Here is a 17,530-nt window from a genome sequence, read left to right on the forward strand (position 1 = left end):
TCCACCGCTCAGTCACTCCCTCTCTCTGCTGAGGTACAGCATGTTTATCAGGGAGGCTTTAGGAAGATCATGTGACACAGATTTCTCTTGCCCATTCTGGAGGCTTGCTGTTATATGGAAGACAGCCAGTGCCAATCGTGCCTTGCTCTTCTCTACCATCCTCCACATTTAGCCCTGTAGAGCCCCTGGTCTCACATGGTGCCCCTTTCCCCGGGCAGATGGGCAGCTTCAGGTCCGGCTGGACACAGTACGGGTTCTCTAGTACTCCAAGAAGCCGCTGAACCTGAAATTAAATAAGGAGAAATCCCTTTATACCAGTACAGTATTTTCCATTCGGAAGCTCACTGAACTAATGTATTAAATTGAAATATCACACCTTAACATTAACAAGGTAAACAACATCATAACTGCAGTGTTATTACGTCTGCAGGAGTTACAGAGAACACAGAATAACATATTCAAAAAAAAAACTGAATTTCCTGGGGCATTACCATTACATATATCTATGTACATGACTACAAACTCAGGTGGAAGATGAGTATCATACACAAACATATATGTTCCCAGATAAGAGTTTTGAAGGTTTTTATTAAGATAAAGTAATCAAATCTTTGGAAAAAAAAATCTAATTTAAGCTAATTGCTAGATATTTTAGAACACCACATATAACCATAAGAAATGACTCATCTTTGTCTTGAACTCTTTAATGTTTGTGTTTTGATGTTTGAGCTGTCCCCCAGTGATATGACAAAAGGTGCCAGGTCTATTTCTTCAGATCTTATATGTAGCAAAATTTAAGGGTATAACTGTGAACTGGCTCAAAACCACTGCCTCAATTTGTTGGAATCCAGCAATGTAATACTGCTTTAAGAACACTGTGCAACTGACTTGAACTCTGTATGTGGTATCACTCCCTCCAATCCCATGCATCACATTCTTTTATATAATTTGTTTGGTGTTTATGTAAATATCAATGTGAATGTTATCTAATTTATACGTAACATCCAAAGGCATGACTGTAAAGTGGTGCATATTACTTTTTCCTTATTTAACAATAAGAAAAAACAGGGTAAAGTCATGAAAAGAACATCTCACCTCAGAGAAATCTCCATTCTCAGCCCATTCTATTGCATTCTGGGCCAGATAGTTTCGAAGTACTACTGCAGGGTTAGTGGAGTCCATGATCCTAACTCTCTCTTCCTCAACAGCAGTTGGATCACTCACACCATCACTTTCACGGGTCAGGCGCTTTCTATGCATACATAAGAGATAAAAAATAAAGTTAAGAGTGCTAAAGTGCTATAAGTGAGTGAGATATAGTAAGTGAAGTGAGTGAGTTTCCAGTGAGATTCCTTGCCTGTATCTGTTTATCCATATCCACCAGTCATCTCTCTGCTTGAGCTTTAGATCCTCCTGATTGGTCTCCAACAGCTCCTTCAGCCTGCCAATCTTCTCCAGCTGTTTGGCAACCTCTGGACGATTGGCCGTCATGTTGAACAGGCCTGGACTGGTTTCTGCCATGGACAGTATCATCTCCAGCTCACTGAGGAGAGAAATGTAAATGCAGCGTTCTTTCTTTATAGTTTATAGACAGGATATTAGATACTCTACCTTAAATTGCATAGCTGGTGCAGTTATTTTAAATTTTTAGGGGATTTATTATCAAAATATTGTGCTTTCCGACCTTCAAAAGTTAACTTTCAATTTGTAATTCTTTTGACTATTTATTTTATTGATTTATGATGAAAATGTAATATGATTAATAGCTGAACAGCCAGTAAGTGCAATCAATCCCTTTTTAAAAAGTTTAAGGTTGTGATATAAAAACATATTTAAAACTGTGTTTTATATGTTTTTTAACCTTTTCAAAACAATTATACAACTTAACCACGTAGCATTACGGACATAGTAAAAAGCCCACCCCAACATAAAATTGTATAAAATGTACATAAAGCACTTTAATGTGAAGCTTAATGTTACTCAATATTTGTAATACTGTGTACATTCACTGCCCTTTGTTTTTACTTAGCATGATGGGCCAAACTGTGCTAGACTCTGACTCTTCAAACTCTTGAGAACTGAACAGAGCTGCTCATTCCTCATGTAAATCAATATTATATAAATAATAAGACTCTAGTCAAGTCAGATTCTTAGTGTGAACCTACCAGTTTTCCTGCTTTGCTTTCTGTGCCATGTGCTGATAGCATTGTTTCCAAAGAAAAATAGTAAAATATGATGAAATAAAACACCTGGTAAGTAAGTAACTTTGTACTTAAGAAACATACATTCATAGAGCAAATATATATAAAACATAATAAATTAAGTGTTAAAAAAACCAGAATATGTTATATGTTATAGTATTTTAGGTTCTTTAAAGTCTCATTATTCTTAGATGCACATATTGGCTGGATTTTCTCAGTCAGCTTTATGAGGCAGAGTCACCTGGAATGGCTTTCAGTTAACAGCCGTGCTGAACTTGTCAAGAGTTACTTGAATTTCTTGTCCTCTTAATGTGTTTGAGAGCATCAGTTGTAAAGTTGTGAAGAGGTAGAGTTGGTACACAGTGAATAGCTCTATTTGAGTAATGTTCTAATACATATTATGACAAGAACTACTCAACTGAGTAAAGAAAAAAATAAAGGTCAACAAGGTTAATATGAAACATTTTAAGAACTCGGAAAGTATCCTCAAGTGGAGTTGCAAAGACCATCAAAGACATTATAAGCAAACTGGCTCTCATCAGTACCGCAACAAGAAAGGAAGAGCAAGAGTTACCTCTGTTGTATAGGATTAGAGATACCAGCCTCAGAAACTGAAGTTAACAGCACCCCAGATAAGACCCATCTAAATACTTTACATTCTATTTTGGTTTGTTTAACGCTTTTAAGTTACTACATGATTCCTTATGTAGTAACCTTTAGTACGACTGGTGAAGGCTCTTCTTATTTGAGCAGCACCAAAGATTATAATCTTCTAATTTACATCTAGAGAGTAAACAGATTTACTGGTTATTAGCATGTTATTTATATATGTATGTGCATGTTGTTTGTCCTTAATATCAAATCCTCCACTTAATTCTCCACAATATATATATTTTAATTTCTAAAAACTAAACATTTATACAGATAAAACACTGTGCCCTCACCAGGGCTCCATGGTAGGATGATTAGCCACCTTTAGCTCCTGCAATGAGGCACACTGCTCCAGGATCAGGTTCACCACTGACCCCACGTCACATTCACTATTTTCCTCCACCAGGGGACAGCACACACGGCTCAGTAAGCGAAAGGTGTTGGTGAAATCCGCACCTGTAAGTAAAAAGCAAGCTGTATATAAAATATATTTTAAAAACATAACCTAACATATACAATTAATCACTTAAATAAGATCAAATAGACACAGAGTACAAATGTATGAAAGGTTACATGTACACAAATCAAAAATTCAAAACAGGCAAAATTATTACACAGGCAGCTCCACACTAATTAGACAGAACTTTCCTACAATTAATCAAATTTAATAACAAAAATGTATATATGTGGTGTTCAATGATTCAGAAATTCTTAAGAGAGAGATAAAAGAAAGCTGTGCTTGGATACTTAGAAAAAAATAAAACCTTAATTTGCTCAACATAATGTTGCGTTTTTAGGAACTGAAGCAATCTTTAAGTATTAGTTCTCAAAAAATGTACCTTCCATGAATGGCAGATATGTTGAAATGTTGCATATTGCAAAATACAGACTTAATGTTGTATGTCATAACAATACTGACACACCTAACTGATGCCTACCTGCATTTTATTGCTTCACTAGTCTAATTCCACAGCTTTCTTTTGCTGTTTCTTTTGTAGAGGTTTCTACCTTCATATTCAGGTGGGTTAAAGTTCAGAGATTAACTTGGCTATTAAAAAAAAAGCTTTAAAAAACATATACATTTTTTTTCTTTGATGAAGTCATTGTGGTACTGGTATTGTGTTTTCAGTAGGAACTGTCTCCTGCAACACAATGATGATGCACATCAAAGTAACAGTAGCTTTCACAATGTTTTTGTCAAATGCTCCTAATGCTGGTTTAAGTAATTGTTTATTATGATTTTAATATTAGTAAATAAAGGACAAAAAACTATCTAGGATGTGTTTTCCAAAAACGATCAATCTTAGTGAAAAACGAACGAACTAACGATGACGTGAGTAAAGAACGACTCCCCCCCTGAAACAGCTCGCACAATCGACCCACAAACATCGATTCAACACTGCCAATATGCAGTATTTATTCACCATTACGCTCAAAAAACATAGAAATGTGTTGTAATCAACAACATTATACATATTATGAATTTTTTTATTACAAAAGGATGTACTTTGGCATTGATAAAATACTACTAAAGATACATATGACTAAATAAATGAACAAAAATCAAATCTATTTTAAACCATTAAACTTTTCTTAGATTGTTTAATGTTTTAAAATAGATTGTAGCATTAATATAGTTATTTTTTGTTTATTAATTAAGTCATATGTGTCTTTAGGTGTAAGTACATCTGTTTGTTATTATGTATAAATATATAGTTTGTTAATTTATTAATTAATTATTTTTTTTTTTATTATTATTTACAGGAACACATAATTTTATGAGCATTTTAAACCAAACCGAATATTATACTTTAGATTTATCTTTGAGGACAGATCTGCACAGATCTGCACATACCAATACTTGGTATTTTAATCTCAGTGTCTTCATGTGGTAGAGTCACCTAGAATAGTTTTCTCAGCATCTTAAAGGAGTTCCTGGAGGTGCTGAACAACAGCTGCTGCTTTTCGCTGTGAAGCTCCAGCTCATCTCAAATCACCATCTCAGTTGGGTTTAGCTCAGGAGATTGTGAAGGCCATGCAGCTTTTTGTTTACTAGATAATTCCATATGCGTCAATTAATAGTTTTCATGGTTTTAATATTAATCTACAATATAGAAAATTAATTAAAAATAAAGAAAAACATTGAATAAGACGTGCCCAAACTTTTGACTGCAAGCGTTCCGTGCACTGGACCTTCAGTACCAGGGATTTTCCCAATAGCATGGAAATATATTGTTTGGTGCTGTAATTCCCAGCCTGGTGGGCACTGTGTATAGGCGTGTGTATGGCACAGTAAAAGCCTGGTTACAGAATTCACGGACTTGCAGCTTTGCTTAAACTGTGAGCATCATCTGCAGGAATTAATTGATTGCATTCATTGCAGCATTAATGTCAACAGCTCTACCATCACTAATCTGGATTTTAATTATTTATTTGTGGGTTCGATTTGTCAATTCAAATATGCCAAATAATATAATATAATATAATATAATATAACATAATATTAATTAAACCACAGAAATAATAATTTTTCTCCCCTAAAATTGGCGGTCTCTGGTGTTTAAGGTGCCGAACTGCAAGCCAAATCCCCTTTAAATAGAACTTTAAGAATAACGATTGGGTCGGGTTACTCGTTAATCTGCGAGCGAGTTTTCGTAGTACATTAGTTACGCACGGGTTTAATTAATGATCAATTTTAAGTACGAGTTAACAAAGTTCTTAGTCTTACGAAGCTTTTAGGAAACCCACCTCTGATCTATTACCTATAGGGACTGTAAACACACTGTATTCATTGTACCTGTGTTGTGCATGACCTTCAACAAGTCTTCCACCAGTTCCTCGTCTTCCGGTTCCTCTCGTCTCACCAGCCCCAGCTTCCTCCTCATGTTGTCCAGGTAAAAGCTCTTATACAAGGGTATAAACTCATCCAGGATGGATCCTGCAGTAGATCCCTTCAGTTCAGTGCCCAGAGCCTCTGCCAAGCGTGCCAAATTCCAGCGACATACATATGGCTGGGCCTCGAATGTGTAGCGCCGCTTCTTATCGGAAGCATTGGACACAAACTCTGGGTCAAACCTAAATTTAGGAAGAAGCAGAATGCCACAGTTAGTTTTAAATACATTAGCATTTACAAGTGATTTAAACATTTAAGATTTACAATAGTTTGTTGCATTTTATAATAAAGTGGAAAATATAATAAATAATTTTTAGTAGTCAATCCCATCTTCAACATGAATTACCTGATTCAAACAGAGAGGGGAATGACCTAATAAAATAACCAATGTTTAATAACCAGGGGTGGCATACAGGTATCCAAAAGCATTGTGTAAGACTGGTGGAACAGGGTTCCAGGGTTATTCAACCAAATATTGATTCCGGACTTGGAATCAACTTGTTTTCTTTGCATTATTTAAGGTCTGAAAGCTCTGCATCTTTTTTGTTATTTTAGCCATTTCTTATTTTCTGAAAATAAATGCTCTAAATGACAATATTTTATTTGTAATTTGGAAGAAATGTTGTTCGTAGTTTATAGAATAAAATAGTAATGTTCATTTTACTCAAACATATATATCAAAATCAGAGAAACTGATTCAGAAACTGAAGTCTCTTATTTTTTTCAAGATCTGTATTATTAACATGGTCATTTTAAGACAAAGTTAAGCCACTATAACAGTAAAACAAAGCATTTGCACATTAGTTTTAATAGTAACGCCCCTAATTCATTCATTCATTAAAAAGTATTTAAATATGCAAAAAAAGCATAAACAGAATATACATAGAAACTTACCTGTTTATTAATGGGCTTTTAACGATAATGGTCCCTTCTTACTAAGTAAATATAATGGCCAATAAGTCAGCTAAAAATGATTGTGGTTATGACCATATACTGTAAAATAATTCAATAACGTAATTATTGTGACATCCCTAGACCATTGTAATTTACAGAAAAAAAAGTAAACGTGTTAATAGACCTGTCCATAAAACCAAAGGGCCCATAGTCTATGGTGAGGCCTAGGATGCTCATGTTGTCTGTGTTAAGAACTCCATGACAGAATCCCACACTCTGCCACAGAGCAACCAGCCTGGCAGTCCGTACAGTGACCTGCAAAAAAACAAGCTGATGAAAAAGTTTTCAGATGTCAACCTCTTATTTTAAATTCAAAGCTACAGGTTTGAAAGACTAGTTATGTATTGTACACACCTCTCTGAAAAAAGCAGCATTCCTGGCTATACGGTCTGTGTGGTCTGCCTGGATCTCAGGATAAAACGTCTCAATAACGTAATCAAGCAGCTGTGCTCGAATATCATGCCGACCAGCACTAGGACCTTGTCTTCCTGTGAAGTCATCCGCTGGGTTGAAAATTTCAAATGAGCCAAACCTAAAGAAATGGAAAAAGGGAAATCACAATACATCTCAGTGGATACAAAATTATTTAGTATTTGCTTCAAGCTCAAGACAGACTAGAGTTAAATGCCTGCTTTAGTTTCCTGCTTAGCTCACCTGTAATAGGAAACCTTACCAGCAAGTGGCAGTGTTTATCCATTTATGTACAGAAGAGCACAGATGTGTGAACCTGTCCGCAAGGGACCATTGTGGCTGACTGCGGGTTTTCAGTTGACTAAAAGCTGAAGCACACATGATTAGCTATTGAAAGACTGACACTCGCTGATTACTTTTTTTTAAAGCTTATTAGCTTTCTGTTAGTGGGATTTCTGCCTCACCCATGTTTTGATCCAGACATAAATCTATTATTCTAAAACGTATATAGTGTATTTTTTTGTGCATGCAGTACCTACCGCTAAGCATGAACTAAGTGGTAAAACCAGTAATTTCACAAGGGCTTGTGCCACCTAGAAACCTTCAGCTGTAAGCTGTTGGAATTGGTATTATGGAAAATCTCCCATTTCTCTCTCATACATATTTTTTTTTCTTTATTTATTCTTTATGTCTCACTGTTTGCACATTTGAATTTGAAAAATTACTGAAAATTAACTATTAATATTATTGTTAGTATTCCTTTTATTTTTTTATTTTTACCAATATTCTGGCATTAACGTTTAATTCTACCTATTGTGGAGCTTCTTTGAGCTTGTTATTGGTGTAAAAATAATAATTTCACACCAGATTTCTCCTTTAATGACACATAGGTACTGTTAACTGCTTCAGTGGGCACTATATGGCATTAAATGGAACACATATAGACCTTGCACAACTGTCTGTTCTTTTTTGTTTGTTTGTTTTTAGTTTTTTTTTTTTGCAGTGAAACATAATGTGGATTACAAATACACCCCTACTTACCACCATAAACAATATACAATGCCTGATTTTAAATGGCTTTTTGTGATCTTAACGAATTACAATGTAAGGCTATGTATGTATGTAAGGCTGATGCTCTTTGTCCAAATTTTACCTTATCCTAACTCAAAATAATCAAAATAGTCAAGAGAGTCTGTAAAATGATGATTTTATATGGTATTATACCTGGCTCAGATTTTTCAGGAACTGGAATAGAATAAAAATATCTGGGTTTCTGAGAACTGGACTGAGAAAATGACAGTATTTAAAGTAGTGGTCTGAATCCCATACATAAACAAATATACAGTTATATGTTAAATACATTGTGTCACATATGAAGCTACCTGATGAAAGTGGGTGCGATGCGCAGGACTACAGAACACCTCTCGGGTTTGGGTTTGCCACTGTAAAATGCATCTCTCTTTACAAACAGGTCAGACGTCACCAGTGAACCAGCTCGAGTGGTAGGAATTCCCAAGGAAAACATGGCCTCACTACACAGAAACTCTCTGATGCTGGAGCGCAGTACTTTACGACCATCAGACTGCCTACAGAGACAAAAAAGTAGAAGAACCCACGAAGTCTTTTGATATGTATTTAAGATTTCATTTTCTACAAATTTCTATAAACTATGTATTTCAATGATAATCAAGCATTTTTGAACCCAACATTTAGGGCACTCATTTCTGGGGCAGAAATATTACAATAATAAAAAAAAAAATCAAATAATAAAAATGACAGTTTGGTCAGCTAAATGTTGATCTGCCAAGAGTGATCATAGATTTATGTATGTCAGAATTGTCCACTGAAGCCATTTCTAAACAACAACAGCTTACATAATCATCAGATCAAACAACTGTAAGTGTCGAGAGGTAAAGGTGAAACCTTTTGAAACCCCTTTCTTCAAAATCAACATCTTTAGCTGACCACGTGGACCACAGTTTTGTTTGAAGGGTAGTAAAGGTTCGGCCCTGCGATCTCTATATCTGTTATACCTGTTACTATATTGTTAAGCATGGTGGTGGAAGCAGCTTGCTTCCGAGCTGTTGTGCAGCCACTGGAACTGGTATACGATACAAAGAGAGTAGAGTAATGAAAAAGAAAGTTTATAAAACAGACTAGCATTAAGTTTTTGGAATTCCTTTCCAAAGCCCTGACCTTAACCCTATTGCAAATTTGTGGGCTGTGTCAGGAACATTAAATTAAACTGAACCCTTAACATTTTTTTAAGTATGGTCAAATATTCAACTGAATTCTGAAAGAAGCCTTTTGATCTGTGTACACTATTAAAAGGTTAATAGTCTGAATATTTTTATACCTATTTTATTTTAATCCATGCCATTGCTAATTATTGTTTATCTATAATGTGATTGACAGCAACCAAATAATGTGTCTGGTTACTGTACTGTACTGTTCTTGTGCAACTGTACATTACTGAAGCATGTGTTTGTACTGACTGCATATTTTGTTCAATATAATAATAGACATCCTTTTTAGTAATTCCTGCACCGCTGTTTCTTTATTTATGTAATTCTATAGGAAGTTTAGAAATACTGTGCCATTTGGTCCTTAAAACTTTTTATTTTTATATTTATCGGACAGAAATCATATTTTCTCAGCTTAATCACTTTTTATTTCCTGTCATGCACGCGGGTGGACAATTTTAGCACTGCAGACATAGCAAAAATCTCCACATAAAAGAAAATTAAGGTTAATAGGGGGCCACTGGGGCAATGGCCCCAGCTAAAATCTGATTGGCCACCCGAAGTGTCAATTATTTTGTCTATGTACAATAAAAATGCAATGTAAAACTGGTAAGAATATATATATAGTTTTTTTTTTTTTTTTTCATTTTGTACCAAACGTTTTACACAAAAATATCAAATGTGCAATCAAAATTGCAGATTGTATACATATAGAAGCAAAAGTGAAACTCCAAAAGCAAAATACAAGCAAAGGCTAAAATCTATTTATTCTAGGTAATTTTGTGCCTAAGGTCTTTTTAAGATTTACTCTAATCGAACACATTATTATAAATATAGAGGAATCTATTAAACTTCGATTTTTTTTTTTTCGAGTTAGGGGCCATCAAGGGGTCACAATATTCATGGGGGTGGGGAGCAAGTATTAATTCACCAGTCACACCATGTTTAAACACTTGAATATAATTTAAAAAGTCTAAGGTGTCTAAGGTTTTCCACATTTAAAGAATCAAAGAAAAAAAAGACTAAAATACGTCTTTTTTTTCCTTTTGATTCTTTAAATGTGGAAAACCTTAGACACAAAAGTACCTAGAATAAATAGATTTACTGTTTAAGCTTTTTTTATTATATTCAAGTGTTTAAACATGGTGTGACTGGTGAATTAATACTTGCTCCCCACCCCCATGAATATTGTGACCCCTTGATGGCCCCTAACTCGAAAAAAAAAAATCGAAGTTTAATAGATTCCTCTATATTTATAATAATGTGTTTGATTAGAGTAAATCTTAAAAAATTTATTGTTTAACAGTGTTTGTGTGAAATTTAAACACTGCTGCAAACAGAAAATACTTTACTCGTCTGTGCTATATGAGAGCTGTATCCACAGGAATGTGAGTAGGACCTGCTTAATTCTTTCACAATCTTCTTTAAACTCGTCATGTGCGATTGATTTTAGCTCAAGAGCTAAAAGCCTGTGAGGTTTTAAACTCTCTAGTATTATTTCATGCTAGTTTGTAACCTAAAGAAGTGTCTTTAGTCATAATTATTATTATTATTTCATGGTCCTCCTGCAGGGAGACCGGCTGGTTTACCTGGAGTACGGGGTCAGTCCGGCTCCTTTCACCTGCACCTCCCACCGGCCGCAGGGGCTCCGGGGCTGGGGGTCTGAGGAGCGGGCCGCCTCCACCTCCCCCAGGTAGCACACGGCCCCGTCGCCCAGCTGCCCCGCGAACACGCCGAACTGGTGGCCGCAGTAGCAGTGTGCGGCGGGCTGGGAGCCGGGCAGGACCCGGGAGCCGCTCAGGTACTCGGCTCCGCGAGGGTCTGCCAGCACGTCCTCCGCGCTCAACCCCAGCAGCGCGAGCGCCCGCGGGGACACTGCTACGAAGCGGGGGCGGAGCAGAGGCTGCGGCTGAACGCGGGAGAAACAGGCCGCCCTGACCGTGCGGGAGCCCGGCTCCAGAGAGCCGTCCACGGGCAGCCTCCTCAGGGCCACGTTATTGAAGGAGAGCCGCTGCAGGGGCGTCTGACCCGTCTGGGCCATCGTGGTGAAAACGAGAGCACACACCGAGCCCGTGGCTTCCCTGGGCTGAACTGGAGGGTTTCTGGAGACGCGTGAGCCCCGGGTCATTTAATCCAGGCAGGGGATTAACGGGTGTAGTCGAGGGTGACGAACCAAAGCGGCTTCGTCGCTCAGTGAGCCCGGCACTGCCTCTCACCTACTTCACTACTATAATACACAGCGGTGCTGGAAACTTTCAGACTTTTCTATAGTTCTGCAGAAATGTGGAGACATCAGATTTTCACACATTCTAAAAGAAGAAGGACAACCAAATCCAACAAAACAGACATACAACATGCAATATATTTATTGAGGAAAATGATCTAATAGAACATACAGCAAGGCCATGGATATTTGGACTCTGCATGACACCACACTGGATTTCACTGGATTTCAATGAGGAGGCTTTAAAAACATGGCTGCAATTCCTAATCACTTCATAGAATATTTTTGTTCAGCTCCTTGAATTAAACCTGAAAGACTACAGACTACAAAATCTAGTGTGGTGGGATGAAGAGCCCAAATCATGAAGATTGTGTCCAAATATTTATGGGCCTAACTGTATCTGTGAACAGTAAACCCTTGTAAACTTTTGTTTAATATCTAGTGTGACCCTTTTCAAAAGCAAGAATTTCAACTGTATTCAGTAACTGTTAATTAAGTCCTGAACACCGGTTTGTAGGAATTTTAGCCCACCCTAACCCTTAATTTCTGGTGGATTAAGCGCAGGACTTGACCATTTCAAAACATTCATTTAATAGTGTTTGGTAAAGCATCTTGTGTGCTTAGGGTCAGATCTATTAAGATTTAGCTACAGACAGATGTTCTGACATTTTTCTTCAGGATTTCCTGTTAAAATTCTGAATTAATTGTTTTCAAATTTATGGAAAGCCATCCTGTCCCAGCAAAACAGGTCCAAGCCATATCTTACGTAGTTACGTACTTAAGTGAAATAGTGTAAACAGGTTTATGCTGGTCTGGTGCTGGTCTAGTTTGTATCTGTCTTTCTATCGGGGCAGTGAAAGGGCTGCTGTCTTTTTTAGACTTTGTATGGAGCATTATGTCAGATAGGATATATGAGTCTATTTTTTAATTAATACTAAAAATATCACACCTGAACACCCATTTAACTATAGAAATATTGTGAAATATGGACAGCACTGCGTCCACACTTAACATCACAAGCACATGTTGCTGCTCCAGAGCACAAAGCTGGTGGGTTTTAATTCCCTTCACCAGAAGGTCAGGTGGCATTTGTGATGGTGGTGAGTTTGCAACAGAGGATCCCATTATATTAACATTTTCTTTCTATGGTGATAAAATCAAGCTGCACAGGTGCATGTAAATGACTGTGTTATTAACTGGTGGACTGCAAAATACCTGAAGTCCGTCATTAAGAGAAGTTTCTTTTGTAAGTGTATTTTATAATTGAATTTAAGTAATAGTATTTAATTTCAGCATCACTTTAAACAAAATGTTTAAGTACAATCATAAGAACACTGTTTCCTGTGTGTGTGTTTTATCAAGAAATAAAATTGGTTCCGGGGTTTGAGCTTTTGGTTGGTTTAATTAGTCATAACAGTGTTTTGCTGGTGTAACAGATATGTCAACAGAATGAACTATCAGGGATACAAACGGTGTATTTGTCAGTGAGTGAGTAAATAAGAGAGAGAGAGAGAGAGGGACTGTGCTCTGCATTTTTGTGCTCTTGTACGTTATAAATAAATTTCATGGATGCTCTCAGCTACTGAAAAATCTAATCACCCAGGTGATTACAGGTAGAGAACTGTTTGACAAGCAATAAATCTGTGTTGTGTTTTGTGTGGGGTCATAAAAAAATGAGAGTATTGACTATCCCAGGGACTGACAATTTAAGACCTGTTTGCATGTTTAATGGAAATACCTGATCAGGAAATAGAGTGATTTGTGTTTAATGGCTTTAAAATGCAAATGGGGCTTTTTAGGCAATCTACCATCTGAAGTGGTAAATGTTCACCCAGAAAAGTGCTACTGATTGTATTGTTATAAAAGGGCAACAGATTTATCAAGGACAAAAACTTTAGAACTAAACTTAGCTAGTGATACTTTAAGTATAGCATTCTTTAAAGCAGCAGTATGTAAGAATGATTTCTTCTTGGGCTTCGTCTCCAAGTGAGGAGCGTAATTCACGTTTTCCCCACTCCACACAAACTGTGCTTTAAATTAGCATTTCTTCAAGCAGAGAGACACATAAAGTAAAATACCCATGTGAAGTGACATTACAGAGTAATATTACAGCATTTTACACAAATATGACTTACATTTACACAGCGTTACGCAGTTCTCATGACAGTTGTCATGCAGAGCAGTTACGAGTGTGTTAAACCCAGAGTAACAACATCAAGGACACTGATAATATTGACTCATGTAAGTCAGTGGTGCATCAGCACGATGTGTTGTGATTCACATGACAAGTGAACATTAAAAAACAACACTATAATGGCATATAATATTTAATTACAATTTACTAGCTGAATGTTATGAGTTTAGCCCATTTTATTTCTTAGTTAACATGACCACTAACATTCATGGCTTACAAACTGCCAAAAGCAAAATACTTCCACATTAAAGCTGGAACAGCATTTGTCCAAAAAGCTTGCTTGATATTGCAGGCATTCTGACTAAGTGATCAGTCCATATTTTTTTATAATCCATCAGAAGAACTATTTGGCAAACAATTTTTGTCTTTAAAAGGGCTTGGGTGATTTGTTCATAACCATTTCATGTTAAACTAAATGAACTACGGTTTCATTCTGTAATATGTCTGCACAACAGAGACATGAAATCATGCATTTAACTACTGTAAAACAGGAACCGTCAGTAATCTATAGGACAAAGGAGCCTTAAAAAACTGATTTCAACATGAGAGTACCTAAAAAGTACAGGAGATTAGAAGTGTAGTCTAAAACTCTACCTAAAACACCTCCCCATGTCTTTCAGTAGTATCCTGCTCTTCATACCAAACTGTGAATACATTAATATGGGACATGTGAACTTATGCAAATATGTAATTTTTTATATGCAGAGACCAGTGCTAAAGCATAAACATCAAATTCTTGTGTGCAAGTTTTGTGTGCAATGTCCTTATTGACCCCAATTGTTTACACACATTGTATTTTGTGAGATTATTTTCAAAAGCAATATACTTTTCTAATTCAACTTTGAACATGACATCTACACTTCCTCAAAATAATATTACAAAAAACAAGAAATCATGCAACAACCATTTCACACATTAGTACACAAATGCAATGAAGCAGAATTACCGATATGCATGGTTACCAAAAATGCAACACAATTTAGCAAAGTATTCCACATATGCAATACAGTCGTGATTCAGTCATTATTGTTCCTCCCTTTCGAGAAATATCCACTATAGCCATAAATCTGCAGATCTACAGAACTGTTTTTTGTACATTGTGAACCCCTGCCACAGATGAGTTTCCAAGTTTCAGAATCCTTTGTTTCTGTGCCTCTAAAGCATCTGTAGTCCATGTTGTATATTTGTACATTTCTTAGACAGAGCATAAGTCTCTTGTTTTATTCCATATTATCTGTGGTAAATCTTAACAAAAAAATCCTTCAACATGAATACTGAAAAAAAAATAATTATTTGAGACTGGTCTTTTCGGGAATATTTTAGCGAACCTGTCTACGAGGTTGAGAAGACAGTCGGTTAGCAAGCAGACATGCTAATGCAATACCTGCCACTTGGGTAAAGGCAAGCCCCAGCACAGATGCGGCGATGTGAAAGACATTATCGTTGACAAGACTGAAGACTTTTCTGAAGCAACCGTGCACGTGAATGCCCACAGCTTCGATGGATCCACTGCCCCCTTCTGGCAGGGGTCTGTTCTGGCAGCCCTTGCGCCGTATGCAGCAGCTGTCTGGCACCGAAACAGAATATGTGTTGTTGCCCAAATCAACTGCTGATGAAAGGGCATCCTGAGTTGCCCAATCAGAAGAGAGCCAGTCACGCCAGCCCTCTGCCCCACAACACTTTAGCGCCCTCTGAAGGCCATCCAGAGCATTTGCAACGCCATCATCTTCTCCATAAGCAAGCACCGCCTTCTGCAGGCCGCTCCGGAAACCTCCAGCAATGTCTTCCCTGTAGAAGAGCCCTGACAGGCCAGCAGCCAATCCCCCCATTAATGTGGCCAGCTGAAAGAAGCCATAGGCACGAAGAACACTGGGCAGGTTGGCCGCCACACCCAGGCACCCCAGGAAACCCCAGGTTGTGACAGCAGCTCCCGTGGCAAGCAGTATTCGTGGGGCATTGGGATAGCGATTAGAAGAGAGGAGCATGTAGTCAGCCAGAGAGGCCTGTGCCCAGATGCCCAAAGTAAAGATGGCCAACCCTGCTGCCCAAAATAAGCAGCTGAAGATGAGCAGTGCCAGGCGAAGGAGAGGCACCACACCCACCGCCCGGCAGCATGGTGGGCCAGCTCCCGCCTGATGCACAGGGGGCGCCAGCGAGGCTTCGGAACCCAGCGACAAGGAGAGATGCTGACGCTGCTGATGCTGCCGAAGGTTGTTGGCCTCCTGGAAAGCAGGGAGCAGGTAGGACCCTGGCAAAGCCGAGAGTCGACGAGCCAAAACAGGTGAAGCAGGGGCTCCCAAGCCCCGTGGAGATGAAAGTCTTCGCGAAACGTGCTGATCTTTTGCGCGATGGGGGCTTAGCCGGGCAGGCAAAGAGTCGTAAGATGCTTTCGCAAGTGCACAGCTCATGGTGCCGGCTCTGCTTTTATCCGCCGCCCACTCTCTATCTCTCATTTACTCCTCCCTTTTCGTCCACTTCCTTTGTTTCTCAGCCTTTCCTTGCATCCCCCCCTCCATGCTATTTTTTATAGCTAGCCATCAACCCTTGGCCGTGCTCCCTCCCAGCACGTACACACACACACACACACTCTCTCCTCACCATAAATTGTCCACAGTGAGGCGACACATGGCAGGCTTATCTTCATCCACAGCTACACTTCACGCTTCGCCGTATTTAGATGTTTATTCCCGACATTTATTCCACTCGCTTGACTGCAAATGCTGTGTGCTACTGCAGCAAATGTTGTGTCCAGTGCAGTAGTTGGCTCACTACATCTCTTCAGCACAGGATATACGCAGGGTGGGGGGGAGGGTGTCGGCATAGTAGATATATATCTAGATTACCATAAAAAAACATCTGAAACTCCCTCTGCTGGCACAGGATACACTGTTCAGGACTGCAGATGGCAGATCTGTGCAATTTGTGATTTTAATAGACCGCTAAAAATATAACGTCCCTACATCTCATTCTGTACTTATTACTGTATCATATATTATACACCGCACCCTTGCAGCAGACCAAGTGCACACAATGCTCACAGCATGTGACAAATAGATCAATATCAGTTAAAGCCAAGCATCCAACTTAATGGCATTTGGGAATGGATATCTCTGACATCTGTTAAGCGATTTACTGCATGTGGGTTGTGGAATTGTAATCACAAAACACAGCAAAGAAAACACCTGTGACCACTTTCTTGCCTGTTATTTTCTAAATAGTTTCCTTGTGTGGAGTTGCAGAGAATGAAATAAACAAGGGCACACTTCTAAACATTGAAATTATAGAGTGAATTTTATATTTGTTGTTATATATTTTGTGATATTCTGTGAAATAATCAACGTTCTATGCCAACATAAACCAAAGCTTTTACTATTTAATTTCAACCTGGGCTGAAGAATCATGCAAAAATCACTTAGACACATTGTGCAGCACAATAACATAGTATAATGTGCATATAATGAGAACATTAATTTGGACTGGCTGCAATACGGTAACAATGCTGCTAAAAATCTTAATAAATTGGCAACAGTGGTCAAGCAGTGGGGAGTTTTGCATTATTATGACCTATTCACAGGTTTTAAGCTGCTGAGGTTCTGCTCTGAATAAAACTTTTTTCTAGGACATCTTTAGTAATCATCAATCATCGTAAAAAGTTGATCTAACTTTTTGAGTGTGTGAGTGAGTTGGTAATAAACCAACACTGGCACATAAGGCCTAGCTGATTGTCTTGGGGTCCTTTTCCCCCATAGAAGAAATAAA

General features: G+C 37.9%; 2 protein-coding genes across 2 annotated transcripts; both read right to left on the bottom strand.

Annotated features, from left to right (window-relative positions):
* Positions 1 to 15: 15 nt before the first annotated feature.
* Positions 16 to 11,496, bottom strand: selenoo2 (selenoprotein O2). Its single transcript, XM_049474220.1, has 9 exons — positions 10,943 to 11,496; positions 8,493 to 8,696; positions 7,054 to 7,231; positions 6,824 to 6,954; positions 5,650 to 5,927; positions 3,146 to 3,308; positions 1,358 to 1,543; positions 1,096 to 1,252; positions 16 to 283 (listed from the first exon to the last, which is right to left on the bottom strand). Exons 1-9 carry the CDS (start codon positions 11,479 to 11,481, stop codon positions 59 to 61), a joined length of 2,061 nt encoding a protein of 686 aa, XP_049330177.1. The 5' UTR covers positions 11,482 to 11,496; the 3' UTR covers positions 16 to 58.
* Positions 11,497 to 13,898: 2,402 nt separating this feature from the next.
* LOC111193006 (tetraspanin-7-like) lies at positions 13,899 to 16,550 on the bottom strand. Its single transcript, XM_022671557.2, has one exon. The coding sequence runs from the start codon at positions 16,222 to 16,224 to the stop codon at positions 15,091 to 15,093; it is 1,134 nt and encodes a 377-aa protein (XP_022527278.2). The 5' UTR covers positions 16,225 to 16,550; the 3' UTR covers positions 13,899 to 15,090.
* Between the last annotated feature and the right edge of the window lie 980 nt (positions 16,551 to 17,530).

Source organism: Astyanax mexicanus, chromosome 2 (genome assembly GCF_023375975.1).
Source record: "Astyanax mexicanus isolate ESR-SI-001 chromosome 2, AstMex3_surface, whole genome shotgun sequence".
Taxonomy (NCBI): domain Eukaryota; kingdom Metazoa; phylum Chordata; class Actinopteri; order Characiformes; family Acestrorhamphidae; genus Astyanax; species Astyanax mexicanus.

What these genes read in the sequence shown, in the direction of transcription:
- LOC111193006 (XM_022671557.2), bottom strand. Translation starts at nt 16,224, where the DNA reads ATGAGAGATAGAGAGTGGGCGGCGGATAAAAGCAGAGCCGGCACCATG.